Genomic DNA, 20,564 nt, shown 5'->3' on the forward strand with positions numbered 1-20,564 from the left:
AAGAGGGATTTTTTTAAAAATCTTCCTGCATAGGATTCTATACATTGCAGCTTGTCTACATTTGGTTACGTTGTGCATTCGACTATGATGCTGCCTGGGCCAAAATCATGACAGACCTCACCTTTACGCACCCATTGCTCTCCCATTACTGGAAAAAAAAACATTATATTTGTATCCACATACTTTATACATATGTGCACATACATACCAAAGCAAATGGCATTCTCTGTGGGAGCGTCACTCCTCGTCTGAGAGTGAGACCGCTGTAGATGGGTGAAGAGTGTCAGGTCCTTGCGTAAACTCGCTGCAGTCCCACGGCTCAGCTTCCAGGCAGGCACCAAGTTAATTTACTCTAAACAGCAGGCCGCTATGTCTCCCTTTAGCCTCCCCAGTCATCCAACCAACGGGGAGGACTCCTCGTTTTCAGAGTCGCCTTTTCAAGCTAATTTTGTTGCAGTGCTCTATAATTCTGTATAACCTTTGAAAGGCTTTCGCGCGCACGTGTGTGTGTGTGTGTGTGTGTGTTTGTGTGTGTTTCTTTTTAAATATCAGTTTGCGCTTTTTCAAACGCCAGTGTCTGGCCCGGTGCGGTCCGAGCGCAGAATAAATCCCGGTTCCGCCACGGAGAACGCTACGGCAGCCCGGACCAGTCGTTTCACACACCGATTGGGTGGCACTTGGCCCCCTCCCCTCCTGCCTGCCGCTGGAAGGAGCGGAGCGGGCGATCAGGGGGTGGGGTGGGGGGGCGGTCAGTCGGTCGGTCGGTCAATCAGTGCAGGCGCTCAGTAGGAGATGATGCTGGATGAGGGGGGGGGCCGAGCCACCGGAACCCCCCATCTGCAGGTTCCCTGAGGAGTTGGACCTCCTCATGTGAGGAAGCAGGTAGGAGTCGCTGCCCAGCTGGTGCACGTCGAAACGGTCCTCCTTTCGGTACGCCAGACAGCGGCGTATAAAGGCCTGTGAGGAGCACAGGACAGACGCAACCCATTCACAACCTTCACCACTCTGAAAAACATCTCCGCTATAAATAAACACGGGACATCCCAGAGGGAGCACAGCCCAAGGCTCGGTCTGACTTTCAGCACAAACTTGAGCCAATCTCTGTCCTAGTGTGGTCTGTGCAAACCACGCCGTCAACCTCTAATGTCTATGAAAGGTTTGGCCACTAGAGGTCATCAAAGAAGCATTGCTGACCAACACTAAAGCACCCCCTGGGAATACCTCTTAAATACCATCCTCCCCTTTTCCAATGAAATGTTGACGACTGTCAAAGCCCAGCCCACAGGGAACTTGCTTTCAAGAAAAACAAAACCATTTTTGTTAAGTGTAGTGTAGCGGGAAGGAACAGGGCTCGTAACCCAAAGGTTGCTGGTTCCATCCCCTGCTGGGGCACTGCTATTAGACCCTTGGGCAAGGTACTCAATTCAGAATTGTCTTACTAAATATCCTCTGGGTAAGAACGCCTGCCTAATAACAATAACGTAATGTAGTAAGTTTAAACAATGACATTGTACCAAGAGCGCCCCCTTCTGGTGACCTGCATGTTTTTTTGTTTTTTTTTTTTTTTACAGTTCAGTGTGGACGCTGACCTTTGCTTCGTTACTGGCGACGGGCTTGACGGGAAACTGGACTTCCGTGGCTTTCAGTATTGTGTTCTCCTGAAGAATGTCCTGCTGGGATTGGTTGTGACCAAAAGGCTGAAAAAGAACATGAACCGTTTTATTATTTTTATTCTGTAAGAGGAACCAGTTTGATTTAAATAGAATTTAAAAAGAAATTGGGAACTGGAAAAAGTGGTACACCTTCCTCCCGTAGAGACACTGGAAAAAGATGACCCCCACCGACCAAACGTCCACCTTATTCGAGATCTTGGGAGGTTCTTTCCCAACTACGAAACATTCAGGAGGCAAATACCTGCAAAAACACAATCAAGCTTCAGATTTATCTAAATCTAACAGGAGTTTACAACGGCAGTGTAAGTCTTTATATGAAGGAGCTGCCTGAGATTGCCCCCTCACACACAGCTTGTACCCCTGATTCATTTACCCCATGATCTGGTGGGAAATTTCAGATCGTGTCGGTTTGAAAGCATAGACAAAGAACATCTGCAGCTGACGATGTAAAAATGTCATTCGCGCTTCTTGTCAAGAAGGGATGCTATCATTTCTATGGTTGCTTCCACTGCTAACAGCCAAAACGCACAATTATTATTAAACACCTTCAAAAATAAGAGTGTCACAAAATGGCAGATTAGAGGAAAAAAAAAGTCTTCTAAAAAATTGAAGGGAGCCTTTCAGCATATCTACCAAAGATTTTCATACTTCCAAACCACTTTTGCTATGGTTTCAACCCTAAATCACCAGGTGGTGTTTTAACCCAGAATGCACTGCAGCCCTGGGACTTTAAAAGGCGCTGGCAGACGGCGGAGTTGGCGGCTCTCACCAGTAGGTCCCCGCTCCTTGCGACGTGAGGTCCATCCCGTCCACGCCATAGTTGTCGTCGTCCATGATTTTGGACAGGCCGAAGTCTGTGATTTTGATTTCCCCGCAGGCCGTGCCATCCACCAGCAGGATGTTGCCTTCGCACAGGGAAACGGCGTTGTTGAACAGATCTGAGATCAGCTCGGTGCACGGAACGTCGCATTCAAACAACAGGACTCAACTGATTTCAGTCTGACACCAGAACAGACGGGTCGTCCACAGAGAAGAGTCCCATAAAAATGCATTTGTAAGGGGTTGGGGTGAGTGTGGAGAACAGCTCAAAAGCGAAAAAAAGCTCTGAACTGACAGCAATGCATTATTATTTCTTACACCAGTGCTATTTAACTCATAATTCCAGTGCACAGACACTAATCCACAGCGATTAAGAGAATGTAAACAGCACCAGTGCAGTGGGAATGTCGACAAGTCCCTCATATGAAGCGCGCTGTTAAAGGGCATCTAAGGGCAGCTTTGTCAGGACATGAAACCCAGGGAAAGTGTTTGGTAGGCCATATCCACCATTTTCAAATCAGTCTTGCCTCAGTACTTGGCATGGCCAACTAAACACATTCCCTGGATTTAACCCATTCTCATTTCAAATAATGAATTGGTATTTCCTGAAAGCTGAACATTAATTTCATGCTCCAGTTGCTAAATGGTAAACATGCGGTAAGCTACTGATCAGAGAACAGCTCCCGTTAGTGCCTGCCCGGGGTTTGAACCCTCTGCGCGCCGGCCTACCTGGCTTGAGGTCGTAGTGGATGATGGGGGGCTTGATTTCGTTCAGGTATCGCAGTGCATTCACTATCTGCATGACGATGGAGCGCGCCTCCTTCTCAGACATCAGCTTGTGCTGTTTCAAGTAGAAGTCCAAGTCGTTGCCTTCACAGTATTCCAACACTGTACAAAACCTGCGGGGACGGGTGGATAAATATTTGGTTCTGTTGCATCAAACAGTCATGCCAGTGCATTTAGAAAAGATGTTTAATGCTAGGCCTTTGAGGAAAAAAGCCAGGGAAGGAGTTTAATTGGATGAAACAAACTTAAATAAATCTGCCTTGTTGAATAAATATGCAGAATGGGCGCGGCTTGGTATGTCTAACACAAAATTTTCCTTGCTGGCTTTTTGCAGGACACTTAATATGTAGTTCTAGCTCCAATTAGGAACAACACGTTACATATACTCCCTGTGAATTGAACCACAGGTAACATTTCCCAGAACAGCCCTTTAAGGTGAATTTACTACCATCGGTCCACCCATCCGTTAAAGAAAAGGGTGGAGTTTTATCGCCAGGAAACCGCGAGAGTGATGGAGGTGGGGTTACTCACGTGTCCGTGTCCAATGAGAAGTAGTCGTAGAGCTTCACTATTCTGGGGTGGTCCAGCTGCTTATGTATTCTGTACTCCCGACAGGCGTGTCTGAAAGGGGACAGCAGAGCCACCACTGATGACAAAGCCAGCAAAACCCACACAGCAGGAGAGGCCGCGGGCTGTTTCACTGAACGTCTCAACAGCAGGGGCAGCAATCGGTCCCAGAGCAGAGCAGCCACACCGATTTTATCATTCACAAATCCACACTCCGGCTAGGACTGGTTTCACGAGGAAGCGTCTCACTGCGACACATAATTTGCAGTGGGAACAGCTTTCTGTGCCCAGCCGCACCAGAAAGTGCACTTGCTGCAACCGCTGCAATTCATTTATCCCACAGACATAATTACAGTCCCCACCCGCCCTCAGCAAACAGATCATCATACTTGTGGTAGTTCTCTTTCTTCTCCTCCCTCCAGTTTTTGTTGAGCTGATGGATTTTCACTGCAGCGTAGCGCTGTTCAAACAGGTCAAATGCCTGTGAAGGACAGTGGGACACAGCTTAGGACATCCTCTATGTAAAACACCACCCTCACAGGAGGTGGTGATTACCTGCTCTCATGTGCAGGAATTTAACCCAGATGCCGTTCACACGTACCTTATACACTTCGCTGAAGCCTCCTCTACCCAGAAGATGCAACAGTAGATACCGCTCGTTCAAAGTGGGGTGATCTTTGAACCTTGAAAGGAAAGCAGCACTGGTTAATCCAAACTCCGCTGTTCCTCGCCTTTTTAAAGGAGATCTCCATTAACAATCTAGTTCGATAACATTCAGTGAAATAACAGAAGATTTGTTCCTTTTGCTCTCATGGCTGAAGTTATACATTGCATATCGATCTAAAGCACAGAGCAGGTAATTTGCTCTTGGAAAAAAAGGTTAAAAAAGGTTTTTTTTTTTTTTTTTAAAAAAACCTTCCTTTCAGATGAATGCTTCAGCACCATCACTAATAATTCAGTCTCGGCCTCCTGTTCAGTTACCCAGAGGGGCCCCCCCACACTGCATGATGTGAGGGTACAGTGTCGAACTCAATTCCTTGTTATTACAGCTGATGTGACTGTTCCCCTTTACCAGGCCTGATCTGTGGACGTTTAAGACAGCTACCCGTCTCTAGGGACACACGAGAGCTGAGTCGTGTCCTCCTACGAGGTCCCTCTCCCTTTGTGAACCTGTGACGGCGGCGGCGGAGCCAATGGTGACAGTGACGGTGGCGGCGTGTGACTCACTGAGAGCTGTCCTCGTTATTTATCCTCTTCAGCTCCCGGATGTGAAGGTTCCGCACTCTCTCCAGACGCTCCAGCTCCGCCTGGATTTCAGCTTCTTCCTGTAAATGATTCACACACACACACACACACACACACACATGCAGGCCCATGCACCCACACACACACCATACGCACAGACACACACACGCACAGACACAGACATACCAAAGAAGGAGACCGAGAAAGAAAGAAAAAAGAAAAAAACATTTAATCAAAATACAGTTCGACTCGTCTGACTTGTCTCACATTAAATATTAACTGTTGACTTGACAGAGCTTCAGGCTGGAGCAATTCTCTGATAAATATTCACCAGGAAAAAGAAATATGTACATATTAATAAAATATAGATTAGTTCAAAGGAAAAAAACACTAGTCAGTCCTAACAAGAACTATCAGCACGAAACACAATGTCTGGATATTCCCATAGGGCTGTTTCAGGATTGCAGAATGAGCCTTGATGTCTGTTATCTGTGTACAATTCGCCTGCTGTAGAAGGTGATCCGTTTGATAACAAGCCAAACTAACTTTACTCTGCCAGGCTGGGAAAACGTACAGACCTTCTTAAGGTGCCCGAGTCGCAGTTTAAATATCTCCTCCTGCTCATGGTACTCAGCTAGAGTCAACCTGAGAACAAAAAAAGATGGGGGAGAGAGGAAAAAAAAATTCATCGAAAGACCCATTAAATTCGGCACAGCAAACAACCTTTTTAAAACCATCAATCTTTCGATCTGCATTAACGTCACAATCCAAACAGACGATTCTGAAGACGCGCCCCCCGACGGACACGCGGATCAGCCACTCACAGCTGAGGTAGGCTGGGTTTGAGAAAGGGGTCGTTGTCCGCCCCATTCACCGCCTTGGTTTTGCGCTGCTTTGGCTCAGAGTTGGTGGTGGGCGCTTGGGAGGTGTTCGTCGTTGGAGGTTTCCTCTTGGCCAGGAGTTTTCTTTGCCTCTCAATCTCCTCCCTCTGCTGGTTAATCCACTCTTGCTGTCTGAGGAGAGGAATTCCTAATGTTACAGATGCGCCGTACTGAGACCGCTGTCTGATGTCTTGTGAGAAGCAAGCAGTGGAAGCGTAAATCAAATTTGTAGCGAATTACTCAGTTTACCAGATACGAACTTAGAAACCAACGAGGGTGATGCTTCAGGCTTTGAAAAGTAAGTGTGCAGCCTACGCAAGCCACCCAGATTATACCGTCTGAGCAGTCATTAAAAGGAAAACATGTCCTGAAATACTGAAACACAGCTCATTACCATACTTCCTTGATCAGTGAAGACCCTTAATTACAGTATTACAGTGTAGCATAGTGGTAAGGAACAAATCTCGTTACCAAAAGGTTGCTGGTTCGATTCCCCACTAGGGCACTGTTGCTGTACCCTTGGCCAAGGTACTTAACCCAGAATTGCCTCAGTAAATGCCCAGCTGTATAAACGGATTACATGTAAAAACTGCAACCTATGTAAGTTGCTCTGGATTGTCTGCTATGTAATAACGGTCCGTCTTTAATGTAATAACGGCAGGTACATCACTCACATTGTACATGTACTGCTGAAAACTTAAAACTGGTAAACGGGTCGTACAGTACACCTCTGGTAATTTAGGCATCTCCCCTTATCTACACCAAAGGGGCAGCGGTAGTGTTATGAACGGGATACACCATCATAAACCCCCCCCCCCCCCCCCCCCCCCCCCCTCCAATGCCCCCAACGCCCGGAGCCCCGCCCACAGAGCCGAGGTCACTCACTTGACGAGGTTCTGGAAGGCGAATCCGTCGGTCCACTGCTCGGTGAAGGAGGCGCCGTGCCGCACCGAGGTGAAGTGGCCGAGCCGCAGCCGGTCCTGCATGCTCTTCTCCCGGCACGCCTGCTTCTCCTGCGTGCTCTGCAGACAACGGCACGGGGGAAAGGCTTTCAGCGCGGTGCCGGCGTTTTACCCGGTGCGGTTCACCTCCCGTTCACGCGTCAGTACAGCTCACGGCCCTCACATTCACAGCAGCAGGGCTCCTTACCACAGGGTCTATTCTCTGCTAGGGCGCTGCTGCTGTACCCTTGGGAAAGGTACTTAACCCAGAATTGCCTCAGTACACATCCAGCTGTATAAATGGATAAAACTGTAACCTACTGTATGCAAGTCGCTCTGGGTAAGAGCGTCTGCTAAATGACAACAATGTAAATGTACTCCGCCATTACATTCCTAATAGCGCAGCTCAAACCTCTCACATCTCACCACATCCCTGACACCACAGCTCACATTTAGCTCATTACCTCATCACACACTCAAAACTTTTACTTGTAGGGATGAGAATAACATTCAGAGACATACTCCGTTATCCTATTCCCCTTGGTGCTATGTTCACTACCTCAAACACATTTCATATCATGGGCTTGTGAATACACAGCGTTTACCTCTCCAACAGCATGACACAAAGAATTACAGCACTGAAGAGATGAATTAAGGAAGTGAGCACAAAAATTAGCTTTACAGCTCAGAAGCAGTTTTATTTCCCTGTACTGACAGTCTTTAAATTCAGGTTGAACTGGACCGTGCCACAACTAACCACAAAGGTAACAAAAGAACAGCACTATTTTGCTCAGAGGGAATTCTTACTTTCTTTGACTACAGCTACAGCACTGTCAATCAAGTGCACACACAGGTGACCACACACTCACCTCACCAGCCTCTCAAATCAGAGCAGGAAAAGTAATTTGATGCAAGTGAACTTACTGGAGAGGGGACCCACTGACAGACACATGCATGACTGCGCCGTATTCTGCACAGAACACTGCATGCAACCTAGCAGCAACAGTGCTCTGCTGGTGTAGCCGACGGTTCCTGCAACTGCATCTGAAGACCTGTTACCTCACACCTCCTTCCAGCCATTTTGTATCTATGAAGAAAGGGCCGGCCTCCAAAGCTGAAGCCTGAGAAGGTACCTTTGGGACTGATCCAGATTGCAGCTTGTGAATCCAGACATGATACAGCGCTTATTTCTTTTTAAACCCATGTGCATGATCGGATGGACACCAGTTTCATTACATTCATCACATTACATTACTGGCATTGACCGGATGCTCTTATCCAGAACAACTTACATAGGTTATATTTTTTTAAAATGGTAACCATTTATACAGCTGAATATTTACTGAGGCAATTTTACCTTGCCCAAGGACACAACAGCAGTGCCACAGCAGGGAATTGAACCGGGAACCTTTCGGTTATGAGTCCTGCTGCTTACCACTATGCTACACTGCCACCCCTTTGCAAATGATCAAATGCATAGATATTGCTAAACATACCTACACACGCTTCACTCTCACATAACTACCAGCTGAGGTCACAGCTTAGATTTCAATCATTCACACACCACTGTTCTGCACACACACTCCAATATCACTGTCACGGTTCGCGTACGTTCAGACTTCATCTTCGCACACTCAATCACCACTGTTCACCAGCGTTCGCATTTCATGGCCATACAACCGTTCCACACTTCTCTTACACTTGTTAAATTAAAAATAATGAACCCGTCCTTAAACACACTCAGTTAGCTAGCTGGCAAAACTGGTCCATTCAAAATGAAATACCCTGTGGCCCTTTTACCACACTGGGTTCGCTTAGCACACTCACTTATTCAGGGAAAACGATTATATGTATAGCTAACGATTATATAGTGATTTTATTATCCAAGTACACAGCTGGATATTCACTGAGGCAATTTGGGTTAAGTACGTTGCCCCAGGGTACTACAGTGCCCCTGCAGGGAAGACAGCAAGCAACCTTGGGTTACGAGCCCTTCTCCTTACCAGTGCACAACACAGGTGTCCTGTATTTAGGAAGACGCGTTTCATTCAAGATACAGCAGGTGAATCAGCCACCAGTTTTGACTGGTGGGCTTTTGTGCATGTGTCATCACCAGAGCTGCTGTCAGGATACTGTGAGCCCATTCACTGGGCCATTGCTGTAAGTTCCTCTATCAGGGTGACTACTGTCACAAAATGGCAGCTACAGGGACAAACCTTCAGATAATCATTCAAAAAATTTTACAGGGAAAAAAAAAAAATCACAGTACCTTTTCAATGAGCAACTTCTTGCTCATGGTGATACATTTATTTAAGCGTTCTTTGTACTTTTCAAGTAATTTCTGTTGTTCATCTATTTGTCTCCTGAGATCACAGTTGGCCTGCAGAGAGAAAACAGATAAAGCAAACAAAAAAAAATTATCCCATCATTCCAAACCCAAACCCAGACCCTTACAAACATCCCTCTTCAACATCACATTCATTAAATGATGCATGTTTCTGAGTTCAACTGTTACAGTCTCGGCCGCTCTCTCGGCCGCTCTCTGTGTACGGTGCTACCCGGGGCCCCACGAGGAATTACCCAGAGTGCTCAGGCGCCCTGACATGCTGCAGCTGATGGAGCAGCACAGCCAGATCAAAAGGCGTTTCGCAAAGCTACAGCACCCGCCTGCCGTTTCTCTCAGCACTAACACCTCAGACGGGAGCCTGAACCTGAGGAGACTGATCTGCGCAGGCAGTTAATTCTCCGAGTGCCAGGCGCACAACGCCTAGGTGAGAGAGAGGCGATCGGCGGACCTCGGAAGGACGGGGGCGCCCTCTTACCCGAAGCAGATCGTCTATCCTCCCCTCTTTCTTCTCCAGGTCCAGGTTCTTATTACTTTCAAGGGCGGCCAGCTTTATCACAGTAAGGTCAGTCTGCGGTGACGGGGAAAAAAAAAAAACAAACCCTGTTTGAGCTCCTCTGATCAGAGATACTGTGTGTGAGGAAAGACAAAGAAGGAATTAGAAGATCCTTCTTACCTGGACACATTTGATTGATAACTGTTTTGGATGCATCATATGGTCCCCGAAAGACAGACTAGTCGGAGATGAGCTATTTTGTCTAATCTGTGATGGAGAGAGGGAGAAAATGTTGTCAGTTACTCATGATGCATGTCTTTAATTAACTGCAAATTTATGATGGAATAAAACAAATGCTGGCAGCTGTCACATCTCATAATCTAAAATGACATCATAAACTAAAGCATGCTGGGAAGTGTCCCAGTGATGAACAGATACCACAGACATTCTATATTATGACCAGATATTTAGCTCCTGCGTTCCTTCTGCCCATCTTGTAAAGGAGGTTCCAGCACTGTCTATATTGCTATGCTAGCTGAGGATGTTCTGTGTTAGACCACACCGCTTCAGCTGTTTCACGTCCAAAAATCAGTTGAGTTGAATATCTAGCCAATGCATACAAAGTCTTGTGAAGATACTCACAGTGGAGCCCGGAGCGGAATGGGAATGTGAGTTCTGGGGAGAGCGGATGACGTGGGGGAGACCTCTCACCGGACTGGACCCATTCCCACCCTGAAACTAAGTGTTGGGGGGGGGAGACGACCACAGTGAGAACAAGAGAGTGACATCACTGCCTACTGCCTGGGCACACGGGCGCAAAAAGCCCTCTTTATGCCAAGACTTTGTTTGGAGATGCCCCCCCCCATCTTTGTGTGCATTTGGTCCGCTTGCATCACAACTTAATTAAAATTCTGTAAAAACGCAGCACGGGTAATCTCTCAGAGAGGCCGGGCGCAAGTGCACACACGGGCTTAAGACCTTCCGACTGGCAGCAAGACTGCAAAACCCTCAGATTAACCATCATCCCACATTCTCATCATCTGCAAGAGGCCTCTGAGGAGCTCTGCTCTTTCTCAGCTTTGGTGTCAGGAACACGGAAGCATTACTTACGTCAAAGTAATCGCTAATTTTGGGTCCTCGTACGACGGACTTCCCTGTAAAAATGAAGGAACGCAGAAGAGTTAGCCTGCATGTCACAATGACGACCGACAGCACAGTGCACGTATTCAGCGTGCGACACAGAGATGGGTGCACCTTGGCTGCTCTCTGACTGGTTCTCAGCTTTCCTCTTTCTTCCTCTCGAGGACTCAGAGTGCTTCTTTTCAGGGGTCTGGAGGGGAGAGACCACAAAGCATTTTTATAAAGCCTGCAAAGCCCTGGCAAACTGCAGCTGACAACAAAACAAGAGTGAAGGCAGCATCCTTCCACCACAGGCCGACTGTGAGAGCGCGCCCCGCGCTCCTCAACTCTCGTCGAAACGAAGTGGCTTCCTGTTTGTTGACGACGCTCCTCTAAACAGCCTCTTCTGCGCCTCACAGGATAACCAACCGCTTCTCTCAGCTTTGCGAGCGAATCGCGGGCGAACTTCGCCGGCGTCTTTTCCGCGAGCGGGCGCGCTAGCCCACCTCGGCTTCTTGGCAAGGGCCGGTCGGTGGAAAGAATGACAAAGCTGAGACAAAGCAGAGACCGCCCGAGCGGAGCGCGCGGAGCACGGGCTGGCCGCCGAAACCAGAACCGCGCACAGAACCAACTACCGGAGCGCCTCTGAAGGCCGAGGCATGCCAAGACACACACAGTAAATGCTGCGCTCCGCTTCCAACACAGACGAAAGCTGTGCCAACCTTCTCAACGAGCCATACATCAGCTGTCATCCGCATGGCTTTAACAATAAGGTTTTCTTGACTCCTGACTTCTTATTTCAGCCGAGCTATACTTGTTCCTTGCTTATAAATGCGCTGCTGTTACGCAGTTTGTTCTCGCGGGTTTCCAGTGGACCGCGGCGCCAGTAAACGCCGCAAAATCGTGCTGAGATTTTCTTTGTAATTGCGTGCAATTCATTAACAAGTGGAAGATTTTATATTAGAGGCGGACTGAAGTGGACTGCAGAATGTGTTTCCAAAAATGGGGGGGGGGGGTTGGAGAGACAAATCCAGTTATACTGAACAGAAACGCTGGGTAACCTGGCGGTCCCTTATCATTCCATTCAAACGGCGAGGGCTCTGTCTGTACTCAAAACGGTCTTGTCGTTTTGCACCGGAATGATGCCCTATTGAGAGCTCCGTGTGAAACCCATACGCACAATTCATTTACGCATAATCGGCCTCCTTTTTGTAACATAACCGATGCGGCATATCAAGGGGAAAGGTGCAGCAGTCCATCCAATGGACTTCAAACACAAAGGGCTTGGTGCACAGCCTGACAAGCAGAATGCTAATCTCTCCAGGGCTGAGAGAGACCAGACAGCTCTCACACAGGCAGGTGGGGGAGGAGTGGGGGGCCTACAGTGAATTGCAGCCTTGTCTCCAACCCCCCTGCACCCCATCCGACAAGAACCAGCTGGGTTTTAGCCCACAGAGCAGCCACCAGCTGGTTAAACATGCCTGTTTCAGTGTGGCCACAGTTGACACATGGGAGGGAGGACTTCCCCAGCATCTCTCTGCCAAAGAGAGGAGGGAAGGGCGGTCGCTCAGAGGCGACTCCTGGCCCCTGGCGCTTTGATTGATCTTGCAGGTTATCGGACCTTTCTCTCCAGAGACAGCAAGACGAGCCGCTCGTCTCCGACCTGGGAAGCGGGAACGACCCCTTCCTCCCCTGTGGCCGTCCCGCTTGCGCGTGGTCTGCGCGGCTTCCGGACACAACCAGTCATCCAGGGACAAGCCTCAGTGCCGGCCGTCACGTGACCGCAGAGTGCAGCCGACTGCTGCCCGAGACAGGAAGGAGAACACAAAGCCATACATACCGAGTAAGCTGGAGAGCTGCCCCTCTTCACGTCGGAACCCTGCAGAGAGACGGGGGGGACAGAGAGAGAGAGGGAGAGAGAGAGAGAGAGAGAGAGGGAGAGAGGGAGAGGGAGGGAGAGAGGGGGAGAGGGGGAGGGAGAGGGAGAGAGAGAGAGATACAGGGAGGGAGATAGAGAGGGGGAGAGAGAGGGAGGAGAGAGAGAGAGACACAGAGGGAGAGAGAGATACAGAGAGAGAGACAGAGAGAGAGAGAGAGGAAAACAAGTTCAGTTCAGTGCACTGTGCAAAAACGGTAACGGCACAGAAAAGTCAGGGGAAGAAAGGAAAAAAAAAACCTGACGACATCCTGTTTATATTTAGCCCCATTCTGACAAAGACTAAATGTAATGGAAAGCGTAAAGGAGGTGGCGGCGCAAACGGTTTTTAACAGCGCGTGGGGGCGAGTGGCGCGGGGGTGCGGGGGGTGTCGGGGGGGTGCGCTCTGCTCACTGCGTGCACTGTCATCGCTGGCATTTCCAGACCAAATCAAGGAGGGCACAGAGACAGACACGGTGTCTCAGATGTCTGCCTGTGTCTGAGAGGAGACTGAAAAATGAATTTGGACCCTAGGAGACAACTGTGGCCCACAGAAACCGATCTCTTTCATTCGCCCCCTTTGCTATGAATGCAGACCTGGTCACTCAGAATGGGATAAATATAGAGGCCCTGCTATTCTCACGCCGCACAAGGCCAACCAGACACCACTCCTCATCGAGTCCTACCTAAACACGCTTGTACACACGCACAAACACACACACACACACACACACACACACACACACACACTCTACAATGGCGACAGCAGCCAAAGTGCCCCTCTAGGCAGTCATCTGCGAAGGCGAAATATGAGACTGTATTCATCACACCTGCGTGCCACTTTCAGAGTGCGGGAATGTCAGGAAAATGTAGCACGTCCCTTTCTAAAACATTTCCTTTCATTAAAATCCCTAAAAATAATCTGTGGGTGATTTATACGCGGTGAGAGGCCCTGCAGACAGGCAGGCCGGGAGAGACCAGCGGGCTGCGGGCTGCTGGTGACAGGCTGTAATGGAGAGGGAGGAGCGGCGTGTCGTTAGGGAGCGTCTGTGTGTTATGGGTTCTGACAGAGAGGGACGCCAGCGCGTTGTTAGGGAGCGTCTGTGCGTTACAGGCTCTGATGGAGAGGGAGGCCAGCATGTCGTTAGGGAGCATCTGTGTGTTATGGGCTCTGATGGAGAGGGAAGCCAGCGCGTCGTTAGGGAGCGTCTGTGCATTACAGGCTCTGATGGAGAGGGAGGCCAGCGTGTCGTTAGGGAGCGTCTGTGTGTTATGGGCTCTGACGGAGAGGGACACCAGCGCGTCGTTAGGGAGCGTCTGTGCGTTACAGGCTCTGATGGAGAGGGAGGCCAGCGTGTCGTTAGGGAGCGTCTGTGTGTTATGGGCTCTGACGGAGAGGGACACCAGCGCGTTGTTAGGGAGCGTCTGTGCGTTACAGGCTCTGATGGAGAGGGAGGCCAGCATGTCGTTAGGGAGCATCTGTGTGTTATGGGCTCTGATGGAGAGGGAAGCCAGCGCGTCGTTAGGGAGCGTCTGTGCATTACAGGCTCTGATGGAGAGGGAGGCCAGCGTGTCGTTAGGGAGCGTCTGTGTGTTATGGGCTCTGACGGAGAGGGACACCAGCGCGTCGTTAGGGAGCGTCTGTGCGTTACAGGCTCTGATGGAGAGGGAGGCCAGCGTGTCGTTAGGGAGCGTCTGTGACGCATGGCCAGCATCTGTGCAGGTGACAACTGCACTGATTCAGCAGAGCAGACACGGACAAGGACGGTCTGTTCTGTCTCACGAGATCTACCGCAAACACACACACAGACACATGCACGCATACATGCACTCAGATGCATACATACACACTCACACGCATGCGTGCGCACACACAAGCACACACATGCACGCAAACACATTACGATACATACACACGCTTGTACACACGCACAAACACATTCAGACACACACACACACACGCACAAACACATTCACACACACACACGCACACGCACACACGCACACACACGCACACGCACGCACACACACGCACGCACACACACGCACACGCACGCACACGCACGCACACGCGCGCACGCACGCACACGCAAGCACACGCAAGCACACGCAAGCACACGCAAGCACACACACGCACAAACACCGCGTCAGTGATTTATTGCACCGGCAGGTGTACTGGCACAGAGGAAGGGAAGGGCTAGGAGGGCCCGAACAATGCGCCTCTGGGTGTGTGCACGCGCCCGTGCTCGTCAGAGACCCGGCACCCGGGAGCTAGCCCTCAGACGCAGCCGGCGGGATTCCGATTGGGTCGGCGCTGCCCGGCTCAATTGCCTCGCCGTTTCACCGCGCAGTGCGCCTCGGAATAAAGCCGCTCGATTGCCTCACTGTTTCACCGCGCAGTGCGCCTCGGAATAAAGCCGCTCGATTGCCTCACCGTTTCACCGCGCAGTGCGCCTCGGAATAAAGCCGCTCGATTGCCTCACCGTTTCACCGCGCGGTGCGCCTCGGAATAAAGCCGCGCGATTGCCTCACCGTTTCACCGCGCGGTGCGCCTCGGAATAAAGCCGCTCGATTGCCCCGCCGTTTTCCCTGCTCTCGCCGTGTTTAATTTTGCTCCGTTTCACTTTCGCTGACGGCAATAACGGTAACGGGGAGTACAGGCTTTTATACAGGCCGCTCCTCTGCCGAGCTGCCCTGCCAAACAGCCACCGCATTCGGCAACACCTAACCAAAACACAAAACACTCGCAAACCGTCTGCAGCATCTAACGGTGGGGTGAAAAACAGCCCCTTCGTCCCAGTCAAAACAGCTGTGGGGACTGTCCCTGATTCAGACGCTTCAGAACGTAAACGTGAATGAACGGGCCTACCTCGGACTCCTTGTCACTCGAGGAACCAAGGCTTCCAAAACTGTGGTTTGAACATTCATTGTTTGTCAAGCCCTAGGAAAACAACAGAAAATGTGAATTTTCAGTATAACAGGCGATCTTTCCAGAAAATAATGTTTTTTGTTATTTCCATAGCTTTCATCAGTTTAGTTCTATGAAAATAATTTAAAGTTTGTACGCGTATGTATGTGTATCTGTGTCTGTGTGCAAGACTCACTTTCATGCCCCCGCTGGCACTCCCTGTGCTGCCCCCGGTGCTGCCGCTGACCCCCCCCATGAAGCGCGCCTCCAGCAGCTCCTGCCTCCTGGGGTCCAGGCTGTGCAGCTCCTCCATCGCTCCTGAAACAGGGAGGGGGTCTGTCAGAGAGCCCCTTACACACACGCTCCTGAAACAGGGAGGAGGGTCCATCAGAGACTCCCTTACACACACGCTTCTGAAACAGGGAGGGGGTCTCTGTCAGAGCACTTCAGAGACCCCCTTACACATACACACAATCCATTACTTGAGTATACTTGTACATCATCATATACTTGTACATCACACCATCCTCTACTGAAACAGGGAAGGGGTCACCATCAGAGACCTGCTTACACAAAACCACACGACCATCTATTATTGAAACACCATAATTTTCTGCCTCACACCATCATCTACTGACACACCACACTCTTCTGCCTCACACCATCATCTACTGAAACACCGCACTCTTCTGCCTCACACCATCATCTACTGAAACATATCCCCACTCCTCTAGACCACACAGTCCTGAAACATCTCATATTCCTCTAGATGAGAGCTGCAGACACACACAGGGATGAACCCCACTGTGCCTGTGTACTTTTACCCCTCACACAGTGTGACTATCCCCGGCCCTTTCAGCCAGCAGCTAATTATATGACCTTCCGTTGGGGGACTTCCTCGAGGGACCGGGACCCTTTGGTAATGTCCCTCCTTTGTGTGGAAACAATGAGGCGCGTAACCACCCAAGCAACCGCTGAGCTCTGCTCTGTGCCTGCATCTACAGCAGCCTCCTGGAGGAAGACTGCGGCCTGCTCTTCATCTCTTCATCGCTAGGTAACCTGGCAGCACAAAAGCACACCGCTACATTACAATACTGTCACTTACTTCTTATCCAGAGCGACTTACATATGTTACAATTTTACATATTATACAGTACGTTTATGCTGCTGGATATTTACTGAGGCAAATCTGGGTTAACTACCTTGCCCAAGGGTACAACAGCAGTGCCCCAGCAAGGAATCGAACCGGCAAAGTTTCAGTTACAAGCCCTGCTCCTTACCACTATGCTACAGTGCCGCTTTTAAAATGGTTGCGACGTTGACATTTTTTGGTCAGTTACATCATCTGTAACTACTTCTTGTCGCTCCAAAAGCAGTGCTGAGGTTAAGCACAAAGCAAGCTGCCCGAAGCAGTTCAGAGTCATATGTCTCCATACATCTGCCAAACAGCAGGAAATTCAAACTGTGATCCTACTCAGCAGCTGGGATAGGGTGGGCTTCATGAAATCTCATAATGGAAGGAGCTATCACGTGATGCCAATCACTGACTCTTATGAACAAACCGAAAGACACCGCTGCACTAAGGTTGGTCTGTAAGGTCAAAGACCACTTTAGGCTCCGCCCACTTTAGGCTCACAAAGCCTCACTCTCCCAGCGCTACCAGTCAGGACCGATTCAAATCTGCGGATCTCTGCTGTCGACCCTGAGAGAAAAAAAAAAAAAATCAAAAGGCAGCACAGACAACCTGTAATAGAAACAGCGGGATTTAACGCGCCTATTCATTTAACTTTGAATAAAATAAGGTTTTGACAAAGTCACGCTAATGAGAAGATTGTTCCCCCGTCACATATAAAGAACAGCTGAAAGCAATTTCCTCCGTCTGCAAATTTTAATAGGCTGAAATATCTGGTTAGTTCATGTCTGAACTGAAAGGGGAAAAAAGCCCTGTGTTAATTTCCAAGTTTACTCTTTTCAAAGAGCCACTTAGCAACACTAAACAATACCGTAACAAACAGAAAGCACATCCTCTTCAGAAACAAATACGTTCATGGCAAAAAAGTACACAGAACAGTGGAAAAAATGAAAAAAGACAACTGTTTTCCTGAGATGTTTAAAAGAGCTCACAATGTTTATTTGATCACTGTAGAGAAGCATCAGGCTGGCTACCACAAGATTTAGTATCAAAATCTCTCAACAGATGGAAAAAAAAAAACCTCAGGACGTACATCAGAGCCTAAAGCTATATGTGAACGGTGGATGGTAAGAGAAGCTTTTCAGTGTTTTGACTGTAGAGCTCAGTCCTGACCTCCTTCAGCACACACAGGCCTCAGGCCCTGGCCTCAGGCAGAGATGAGGTAACTCTACTGGGAGAGCTCTCCAGGCAACAGAGGCGAAGCAGACCCCCGCGGGGGGGGGGCAACTCTCCAGACACGGTCGGGGCTCCACCAGGGCCACATTCCAAACGCATCCGCCGCGTTTCGACTGCGGCAGGAGGCTTCGCCACACCTGCATCTGCTCAGAACGCTCCCACAACGCTCCCACAACGAAAAACGTCACCCCTGCAGGTGCCACTGCGCGCATGTAAACGAAAAAAAAAAAAATACTGAATTTTTTTTCCATCAAAACTGCCGACAAAGAGTCAGCGATCGCCTTTTCACACGTTCCTCTGCCTTAAACAAGGCAGGGTGCTTGAGCAAGAGGTGGAAAAACGGCGAGATTTCCGAGGTCAGGTCAGGTCGCTTTCACCTTGCCGGTAGTGTGAGCTGGGTGAGAAGTGAAAAAAAGAACAAAAAAAAAAAAAGAAAAAAAACTACAACAGCGAAAAAGCCACACAGAGAGAATAAACTGGCTGATTCTGTAACCGCTCTGCCAACGCACTGCTGTGTGTCCCTGCAGCCGACACCGCGCCCGGGCTCTCCTGCCATCAGCCCCACGGGCTCAGCGCCGGGTCCTCTCGCAGAGCGCGTTCGCCCCCCCCCCCCGGCGTCTCCGGCCCTCCACAGACGAGGAGGCGCGACCCCTCTGCGGCCGGCGGTGCGGGCCCCGGGAACAATGCGGGTCTGTCTCCGGGAGGATTCCGAGTGCTGCGCCGCTGGCCCGCCCCGCCTGGCTCCGACACAAAGAGCTGCCGAAGCATCAGAGCTGGAGTCAAACGCGGCAGTCCGCGGGGCCTCAGTCTGCACCAGCATTCCTTTCTACCTTCGCATGAGCGCGCTCTCCCTGAGCCAACACCTAAACAGATCTCCAACAACTCTCCTCCCTTCGGGGAGCAAAGTATTAACACAGAGCAAGTGCGTCAACTCGAGCGCTTGGGTTAACACACCGAGACTGACATGATAGCCCAACATGGGCAGACACACCCCCGCCTGGGACTGCAACGCCCCGAGAACACCTACACACTGCCACAAGCACACATACCCCACCCAATTCATTGAAATCAAACCTGCACCTCCACACTCACATTCTGCGTATCAATCCCAGAATGCATGTGGGATTCACATACAGAGGTGTCATTCCAATGGTTCTACCCATTAGCTGGGCATTACATTACATTATCTTACTTTATTGTCAACAAACACTCTTCTCCACAGCGACTTACATAGGTTAAAAATTTCATATGTTATCTATTTATACAACTGGATATTTACCTTCCACAAGGTTACAGAGGCAGTGCCCCAGCGGGGAATCGAACCAGCAAAATTCTGGTTACGAACCCTACTCCTTAACACAACACCACACTGCTGCCTCATGGCAACAACAGTACCCGAGCACCACTGGCTACACATCAAAGCTGGCCTAAAGGCAGCCTAAAAGGGAGGCCTGCGGTCGCGACTATGCTAACAGCCCCGGTGTTTACTGATCCAGAGACGCCCGCAGAAGCCCACAAGCATGGCAAACGACCTGCTGCCCCCGGCTCTCCTTTCCTCTCACCCTCGGGCTGAAAACCCAGCCGCCCACCAGAGACCGCCGATGCCGGCTCACTGGAGGAAGGGGGAGGCAAGCATCACGACACCACCGAGACCCGGGGAAGCGGGGGAATCTAAACATAATTGTAATTGTACAGTAAGCTGATAGATTACGCCGCTCGTGAACAGCTGCCATTTTAAGAGGAGGTTTATTAAGTCCTTGTTAGTCTCTAACCTAATTCCACCCCCCTGCTGAGCCGCCGCAGATATTGCATTTAGGCTATATTACGCCGTCAGCGCGGAGTGTCGGGCAGAGATCATTAGAGTGTGCCTTACGCTCATGCTCAGGCCAGCAGCAGCCTGGCTCTGTCTCCCCTGAAGGCCTCGCTGCTGCTGAGTGCTAAAAAAAAAAAAAAAAAACAAAACACCCCTGAGACACAGAGGATCAGGTACTGCAGGCACAGACACCCAAGATGGACGCCACCTCTTCGTGTTTGTGGGGGAAAGAGAGGCGGAATGGATGTGCTGCTCAGAGCATCCTGGCAGGCTGTGGCCAGGCTTAGAGGCCTCTGCTGCGCCATGTGGCTCTTCACTGTGAAGAACTCCCACACCCAGTACGCTAAAAAACACACACACACACACTCGCACGCACACACACATATACTCGCTCAGACACACTAAACACACATACTCACATACAAACTAAACACACTCATACTTGCACAGACACACTAGACACACACTCACACACAGACACACTAAACACACACTCATACTTGCACAGACACACTAAAGACACACACTCATACTCACACAGACACTAGGCACACACACACACACACACACATTATACAGACACACTAAACACACAGTCATACTCGCAGACACACTAAACACACACACTCGCACTCACAGACACACTAAACATACACACACAATTACTCTAATCACACACACACTCACA

General features: G+C 49.8%; 1 protein-coding gene across 4 annotated transcripts in view; it reads right to left on the bottom strand.

Annotated features, from left to right (window-relative positions):
- Nucleotides 1-20,564, bottom strand: part of tlk1a (tousled-like kinase 1a) — a 29,796-nt gene continuing 9,232 nt past the window's right edge. For 3 of the 4 annotated variants that reach the window (XM_036545384.1, XM_036545383.1, XM_036545385.1), the window contains 21 exons: nt 15,892-16,013; nt 15,657-15,728; nt 12,712-12,750; nt 11,007-11,082; nt 10,863-10,906; nt 10,395-10,490; nt 9,933-10,019; nt 9,735-9,827; nt 9,182-9,292; nt 6,857-6,993; nt 5,915-6,103; nt 5,669-5,735; nt 5,073-5,170; nt 4,447-4,528; nt 4,235-4,326; nt 3,810-3,899; nt 3,222-3,391; nt 2,443-2,578; nt 1,803-1,914; nt 1,590-1,697; nt 1-957 (listed from right to left, as the gene is read on the bottom strand). In XM_036545384.1, the coding sequence (XP_036401277.1) occupies nt 766-957; nt 1,590-1,697; nt 1,803-1,914; nt 2,443-2,578; nt 3,222-3,391; nt 3,810-3,899; nt 4,235-4,326; nt 4,447-4,528; nt 5,073-5,170; nt 5,669-5,735; nt 5,915-6,103; nt 6,857-6,993; nt 9,182-9,292; nt 9,735-9,827; nt 9,933-10,019; nt 10,395-10,490; nt 10,863-10,906; nt 11,007-11,082; nt 12,712-12,750; nt 15,657-15,728; nt 15,892-16,013 (2,213 nt within the window). In that variant the 3' untranslated portion in view covers nt 1-765. Of the gene's footprint in view, nt 958-1,589; nt 1,698-1,802; nt 1,915-2,442; nt 2,579-3,221; nt 3,392-3,809; nt 3,900-4,234; nt 4,327-4,446; nt 4,529-5,072; nt 5,171-5,668; nt 5,736-5,914; nt 6,104-6,856; nt 6,994-9,181; nt 9,293-9,734; nt 9,828-9,932; nt 10,020-10,394; nt 10,491-10,862; nt 10,907-11,006; nt 11,083-12,711; nt 12,751-15,656; nt 15,729-15,891; nt 16,061-20,564 lie in introns of all 4 variants that reach the window. The other variant, XM_036545386.1, reaches the window with a different exon arrangement.

This window comes from Megalops cyprinoides, chromosome 14 (assembly GCF_013368585.1).
Source record: "Megalops cyprinoides isolate fMegCyp1 chromosome 14, fMegCyp1.pri, whole genome shotgun sequence".
Taxonomy (NCBI): domain Eukaryota; kingdom Metazoa; phylum Chordata; class Actinopteri; order Elopiformes; family Megalopidae; genus Megalops; species Megalops cyprinoides.